The sequence below is a fragment of the Babylonia areolata genome, chromosome 20 (genome assembly GCF_041734735.1).
Source record: "Babylonia areolata isolate BAREFJ2019XMU chromosome 20, ASM4173473v1, whole genome shotgun sequence".
In the NCBI taxonomy this organism is placed as follows: Eukaryota; Metazoa; Mollusca; class Gastropoda; order Neogastropoda; family Buccinidae; genus Babylonia; species Babylonia areolata.
Genome location: NC_134895.1, coordinates 32,383,152 through 32,390,563, shown reverse-complemented (window position 1 = coordinate 32,390,563; position 7,412 = coordinate 32,383,152). Strand labels below are relative to the sequence as shown.

Here is a 7,412-nt window from a genome sequence, read left to right as displayed (position 1 = left end):
ACTGCTGTGAAACATGGACTGGCGACGTATCACCATCACATTCAACAACTTGAACAGTTTCACCAGAGATGCATACGAAAGATCCCCGGCATAAAGTGGCAAGACAGGGTCCCCAACCTTCAGGTCCTGGAGAGGAGCGGCCGCCTGCCCAGCATCAAAAGCCTGCTGATCCAGTGCCAGCTACACTGGACAGGTCACGTTGTCCGCATGACAGACAGCAGGATCCCGAAGATACTACTTGGAAGACCCTGCAAACGCTTCAAGGGCACCTTGAAGACAAACCTCAAAGCCTGTGACATAGACATCACTTCCTGGGAAACTGATGCCTTTGACTGCTCTCGCTGGAGGATGCTGTGCAAGTGGCATAAAGACGTTTGAAAACAAGAGAACGCTGGCCATTAAGGAGAAAAGACAATCAAATCAGAACTATGACAGGAAGGGAAGTTAAAATGCTATCTGAAATCAGTTGCTTACCAAAAACACTAATCATACTGTTAACATTTGTTATTTCAGTTTGAGAAAATAGAGTCACACTTAGCTACAGTCAGCATAAATCCCATAATATTTGTATTCTGTCCACTTCAGTTGATTTGTTGGTTATCTCAGCACATTACTGCAGGATCAGCGAACTGTCAAAATTGCAGAACTCAAATATTCGATTTTACATATTCATGTATTATTATGTCTAGTGTTATTTATGTGCTCTCAACTGAAAGAAATATTGATTATAACCATAACTAACTTTTTTTTTCTTTTTTCTTTTTTTTAATGGAGTGCTATTTTACCAATACTGATTACAAATGTTGGTTGCAACTTAAATTGAATGTTTGTAAACAGTCAGGATACAAATATCATGCTGACAGCAACTAAGTGTGACTATTTCCCCATGAAATCACAAATATTAGCATGAAATTATGATCAAATGTTGGTGAACTACTGATTTTAGACAGCATCTTAACTTTCTTATCAATCATAATTATGATATGATATTATTCTAACATAGCTTTTTATATCCATATTAGTTAATGTGAGCATGTGGATGAAGGAGTAAATGAAGGAATGACTGTGTGTGTGTGTGTGTGTGTGTGTGTGTGTGTTCAGTAGTATTTGTGTGAGTGTTAAGTTGTGTGTGTGTGTGTGTTCAGTAGTGTTTGTGTGAGTGTTCAGTGGTGGTTTTTTTTTCGTTTTTTTTTTCTGTGTGTGTATGTGTGCGTTCAGTACTGTTTGTGTGAGAGTTCAGTAGTGTTTTTGTGTGTGGTGTGGTATGGTGTGTGTGTGTGTGTGTGTGTGTGTGTGTTCAGTACTATTTGTGTGAGTGTGTGATGTGGTGTGTTCAGTAGTGTTTGTGTGTGGTGTGGTGTGGTGTGTGTGTGTGTGTGTGTGTGTGTTCAGTAGGGTTTGTCGCGGGGAAATAGGACAAGTTCTATCGAAGAAACTTGACGCGCGGCAACGGCCATCTTGCTGTGTGGCGCGCGACTCTTGCTGCCTGAAAACCTCGCACACGGGCGCTGCGCGTTTTTGCTGCTTGTCGCGTGAAACTTGCTGCTTTGACGCCCCGTGTGCGATGGGCTTTAGCATCTGGCAGGCACTGTGACACCTTTCACACAAAAGTGTCGATGGTATTGTCCTCCAGCTGTGTCATCATTTCTTTTACGTGACGATTTTATATTGGGTGACGACGTATGATTTATGTGAAATAACTTTTATTAGCAAGACCAAGGCCTACTGGATAGGAGTGGGGGTTGGTTGGTGGGTGGAACGACAAAGAACAAATCCTGCTTGTCTGTATCCTACACTTGGTCTGGGATAGCTGTTCTCGTCGTTGCAGCGGTTGATGGATGAGTGACTCTGAACAAATCATTGATCTTTTGGATTTTTTCCCCATCTGTATATCAATAACATTAAGAAAATGTTTATGTATTTTCTGTTACTTTTAGTTACATATAATTCATTTAATTAATCATCATTTAATTCTTTGTCGCAAGTCCATAATTGGACTTGTTTATCATTCAAATGAAACTACTGGTTAATTTTTACATTTTTATTTGGTGCAGAGGTTGTACAAATGTAATTTCAATTTTCAGGATTAAACTTTGGCACATTCTTTCACATATTTGCACCAATAAATTGTTGCTTTGACACACCAGTCAGAAACTTTGGTGAAAGTTCTCTGCTGTTGTGAAACAGAAAGGAACATTTAAGACGTTTTGGGTATATACATGTATTCAGCAAATTAGTTTACAGGCTTTTAATCAAGCATTGATTGCTATTAATATCCACGAGTCTTCTCTGGCATCTCATTCAACCTGTTTGAATGTATTCTTTTGTAATAAGAATTAATCAGTTTTTTCTCAATGAGGTGTCCAGCAATTAATGCAGTAATATGTCATTGCACAGATGTATTTCGGTCTTTGCATCATGTTCAACAAAGCTCACAGACATATGGCATGATCATTATGATAACAGAAACTAAATCAAATGTCATTTAGTAGTTCTGTTATCACAACCCTATGTGGTCTGCAGGATTGTAAACAGTGTGTGTCAAACTGAACTGAACTGCATTGGCCCAGTCAGTAACCAACCATTGGTTCACTGTCCACATATACAAACCATAAATATGAACTTCTATTAATTAAATGTGGAAATATAAAGTCAGATATATATGTATGTAATCCTCATCCCCACTAACATAATAATCACAATATATATATATATATATATATATAAATTTATACAAAAAGGCTGAGGGGAAGGGGATGGACAGTCTGAGGTGGAAGAAAAGGGAAAAAGTGAAAAACATGTGCATATCATTGTATGAATATGGCTCAGGCTGCAATAAAACGTGGCCACCACTGTTCAAAGCTTCAAACAGGATAACAATGTGAATACTCAATGAGACTGGAAAGATAAAGGATTTATCCTGGAGGTGGTAGGAATTCAATATTCAACCAGACATAAAAGACAAACTTTTTGCTATGCATTGCTTAAAAAAAAAAAAAAAAAAAAAAATCAAGTCAGCACATAGATGACTGAGCTGTGTAAATAAGACTTCATTTCAAGTGAGCCAGTGCATCATTGTGCATGCACAAATGTGATGTATATCCATACTCCTCTCAGCATCTTAACCCTTTCCTTTCAATTTCACATTGTTTCATTCTTTCTTACACTATTGCCACCTCTACAGACAGGATGTGTTATGAAACAGGTACAGAAAATAACTAATTTGTTTCTTCTTGATGATATTGTGGTGGCTCAGATGGATTATTTGTGTGAACCAATGATCCTTTGCTAACAAGTGGTGATCTGCATATTTGTCTTTCAGTTCCAGATGGCTTGCTAGACAAAGTTCTGAGTGAAGCATTCATTTTGTGCAAGTAAAACTAAAAGAACCGGCAACAAGTTGTCCCCAGTAAAATTTTGTATGAAATACATTTTTATACACATGTATTGATCAATTTGATGTGGAGAAAAAATAAAAATACAGGGAACTGGAGTTGGTAGTGTTCAGCAAAACAGTTGATATCCTACCTGACCTGAAGGGGAAGTGTGCTGTCATTCAGACATCGGTTTTAAGCAGATACTGAATCATAAATTTTAATTAACTCAGGTATTTAGGTGTTGGTGGACATGGAAGATGTTTTGACAGGTCATCTACACAGTGCTAGTGTCAGTATCCCCTTCATCTGTGTGTACATACACAAACACATGTATATCTAGATCTTACAAGGTATGTTAAGCCTTTCAATTCCAACCAGATATATCCATGGTTTAGGGTAACTGCATTATCAACTGCTATTCCACTCATTTGCATACTTTATTGCAAATGGTGACTGCCTCGAGTTTTGAAGCAATATCCAAGCAAGTTTGGGCTTGATTTTAATGCTTTTTGTGAAGCCAAAAGCTGTTGAACATGTCAACATGGTTGCGGGGATGTACAGTACACAAGAGGTGGCTAGAATTTTATTTGATTTTCTGCACAACAGCAACTATGAAAATGTGATAGAAAACAGAAGTAATGTTGATCAACTGAAGTGATTCTGGTTATCTGGTGATGATTTCATGCTACAACTACTGGTATATAAACAGAAGGCAATGTCATGTTAGAAGTGGGTAGAGAAAAATAATTTTTAGTTTGAAACTCATTTTGGTTTAAAAATTTGGTATATAGTAATATACTATGAAACGCTCCAGACGAAAGCTTAAAGCCAAGCTGAAATATCATTTTAGTGAGCCTTTGTGTTGTACAATTGTGTGATTGTGTTTAGGTGTGTGTGGTTGAATGCGAGTGTTTAAAACATGATAGTAGAGGAAACAACACAATTGCATCGCTATTATTCTAGCACCATTTCCACCCATAAAAACGTAATTTTTCTTCAAAATACTTTGTGTATCTTTTTTTCTCTAGTTTTCTCCTGATTGGGAGTTATCTCATCCTGTCAAAGCTGAACATATATTATCCATTCATTTTCCTTTAGTTTAACCTTCGCTGGCTATTGTGGGTCTTACACGACCCAGAAGGGTACAAAAACGCAAATATCTCAGCCAATTTTTAATATTTTTCTACAAAATTCAGAAATGCTTCCTACACCTAAGAGGCCAACTTTAGCCAAAAAATGAAAAAAAGTCATTAATTAGTTAATGAGTAATTAAAGGTGGCGTTTTAACTACACACGGATGCTTGTGTTGGTCATGTATGACCCACGCTTTTTAAAGAGGAAAAAACGTGGTCACCCCTCGAAAGCTCATGTGGGTCATGCATGACCCATACCTTTTTAATAGTGATTTAAGGTTTAAATTGTAATTAGTTAAGGAAAATAAAGAAGTTTTACTTTCAATAGCCTCACTACCCCCCCCCCCCTTTCACCTGTCTTCAGCTATAACCCCCTTCCATCCCTTTCTGCAACAGCATGTACCTGTGTGACTGAATATCTTTGTGCATGTATAGGATGCTATGAGTCATCTATCTTGTGTGCATAAGTAGGGTTTGTATGTATGTGCGTGTGGTGTTACACGTTTGTGTGTGATCAGTTTGTACGTGTGTGCGTGAATGTGTGAGCATGTTTCTTCTGAGTGTTTGTGTGTGCGCGTGCGACCGCATGTGTGTATAATCAGTTGTTACGATGTTTTCCTTTTCTATATTTTGTTATAAGCTTTGGAGGAAGATACAAATTTTTGTCTCTTTACAAAGTATGGGTTGTGCACAACCCACATAAGCTTTGGAGGAATATACAGGTTTTTGTATCTTTAAAAGTATGGGTCATGGATAACCCATATAAGCTTCCATGTGTAGTCAAATGCGACAGCAGTATGGGTTGTGGGCAACACACATGAGCTTCCGCATGTAGTCAAAAACAACAGCCAGCGAAGGTTAACAATGTTTGCAACATGGAAAACCACTGAGGTTTCATTTCTTTCTGATTACTTGGGCATGGTTGAATTTGGAGCAGTCTCGAGTTATATTTTGTCCCTCTGAAAATGTAATCCATTTTTGATTTTATTATTGACAAACTAGCTGTACTCTTCTATCAATGGAAGTGTATTTTAAGTTAGCTGAATTCTACATTGTCTTTTCAAGATTTCTGTTGTGTCCAGAAACCAGTCTTCTATAGTGAAATTAGGTGTTTTGCTGGAGCAGTCACAAATTCATAATAAGTGTGTACTAAACATTTGATTTTGATGCAATTTTTTTGTGCATTTGTAGATGGTGACCACAGCGCAAGTTCTGGATAATAAGTTTAGACAACTTAAATGGTATTGTCTAAGCATAGAATACCAGGGCATTTTTTGAAGCAAAATTTCATATTTTGCAAATGAAATTGATAACCTTTTATTAATCTGCTTTCTTCTGTTTCTGATCAATCCACTTGACACTGTCAACTAACAAATTTCAGAGTGATTGCATGTGCCAATGCTCTCAATTTCAGCTCCTGCACTACTGAATCCGAAAGCAAAATAGTTTCCTGATGGCCAGCAGTAATGCTTGAGGTCAGTTCTGTGCTTTAAGTTGACTTTGGAGTTGGATAAAATGAAATCTCTCACAAAACCCTTGAGATCTTCTTCCCAGGCAATAGGTAGGGTTTAACCATAGGTCACCATTTACATTGATGCCAGCTCCAGTCTAATGCCATGTTAACTTTCAATCACATTCATCGTTCACAGATTCATCAGTCAATGGTGAGAGAGAGAGAGTGCACAAGCAGTCACAAACATATATCACCAGAGCAGCTTTCTGAAAACATCAAACTTTAATTTGAATTTTATCTGGCTAAACAATTTTTTAAAGCATGTATCTCTTGCACTGTTGCAGAATTTAGTCTAAAATGCATAAATTAAACCGCTTGTGAAGATTGAAATGAAATATTTCTGACTTCTCAGTGTACAAAATGTAAACTTGAATACATTTCAACCTGGCTTAGGTGAACATTAAATTTCAAAGACTTGTATCTTTTGCAGGATTTAGAGAATGCATGGACCTTGCAAAATCTAAAAGTTTTGATTTTTCAATACCACAAGCCTAATTTCACATTTCTTTCTAAGCAAAGCAAAACAGAAATATGGATTTATGCAAAATATAAATTTTAAACCGAAAGTTCTGCATGACTATAAATTAATAAAGAAAAAAAAATCACAAGACATCCTGAACGTTTTCATTGTTCAGTCCGATACTCTCACACAAACACACCTGAAAAATGCACACTCACAACAAACCATGATTGACATGAAAATGAAATCTCGGTTACAAATTATGTGTGTAACTAAGCAATGATTGAGTCACTTCACACCAGCATGCACATCAGCTGGAATTTCAGTTGAGTTGAAAAGATTGAAGAATGTCCAAAATGTTTCTCACACAAGTATTGTCCGAGCATGTTCATCGCGCACCACCACCCGCAAATGTCATTAGTACTCTTGGGACTGGGAGGACTTGCCTTTGGCCGCCGCAGATGCTGTTTTCTTTGGCAGAAGCACAGCCTGAATGTTGGGAAGCACGCCACCCTGCGCGATCGTCACGCCAGACAGCAGTTTGTTCAATTCCTCGTCGTTGCGGATCGCCAGCTGAAGGTGACGAGGGATGATTCTGGTTTTCTTGTTATCACGGGCCGCATTTCCTGCCAATTCCAAGACTTCAGCTGCCAGATATTCGAGCACAGCAGCCAGGTAAACAGGCGCACCAGCACCCACACGTTCGGCGTAGTTGCCTTTGCGGAGGAGACGATGGATTCGGCCCACTGGAAATTGCAGACCAGCTCTGGATGAACGGCTCTTCGACTTGGCCTTTGCCTTACCGCCTTTTCCACGACCAGACATTTTGATATGGGACTGTAGAGTTCTCTGGTTTCCTTCTTGCTCTGCCTCCTGTTTCAGCGTCTTCTGCGAATTTGGAGCCAAAATGTGCTTTTATACCGAACGGA

At 38.3% G+C, this 7,412-nt stretch overlaps 1 protein-coding gene across 1 annotated transcript; it reads right to left on the bottom strand.

Moving 5' to 3' along the window:
* Positions 1 to 6,226: 6,226 nt before the first annotated feature.
* On the bottom strand, positions 6,227 to 7,412 carry LOC143294885 (histone H2A). The gene has a single exon (XM_076606406.1). The coding sequence runs from the start codon at positions 7,306 to 7,308 to the stop codon at positions 6,901 to 6,903; it is 408 nt and encodes a 135-aa protein (XP_076462521.1). The 5' UTR covers positions 7,309 to 7,412; the 3' UTR covers positions 6,227 to 6,900.

Bases quoted from the DNA above. Each gene is read 5' to 3' on its own strand.
- LOC143294885 (XM_076606406.1), bottom strand. From the start codon at position 7,308: ATGTCTGGTCGTGGAAAAGGCGGTAAGGCAAAGGCCAAGTCGAAGAGC.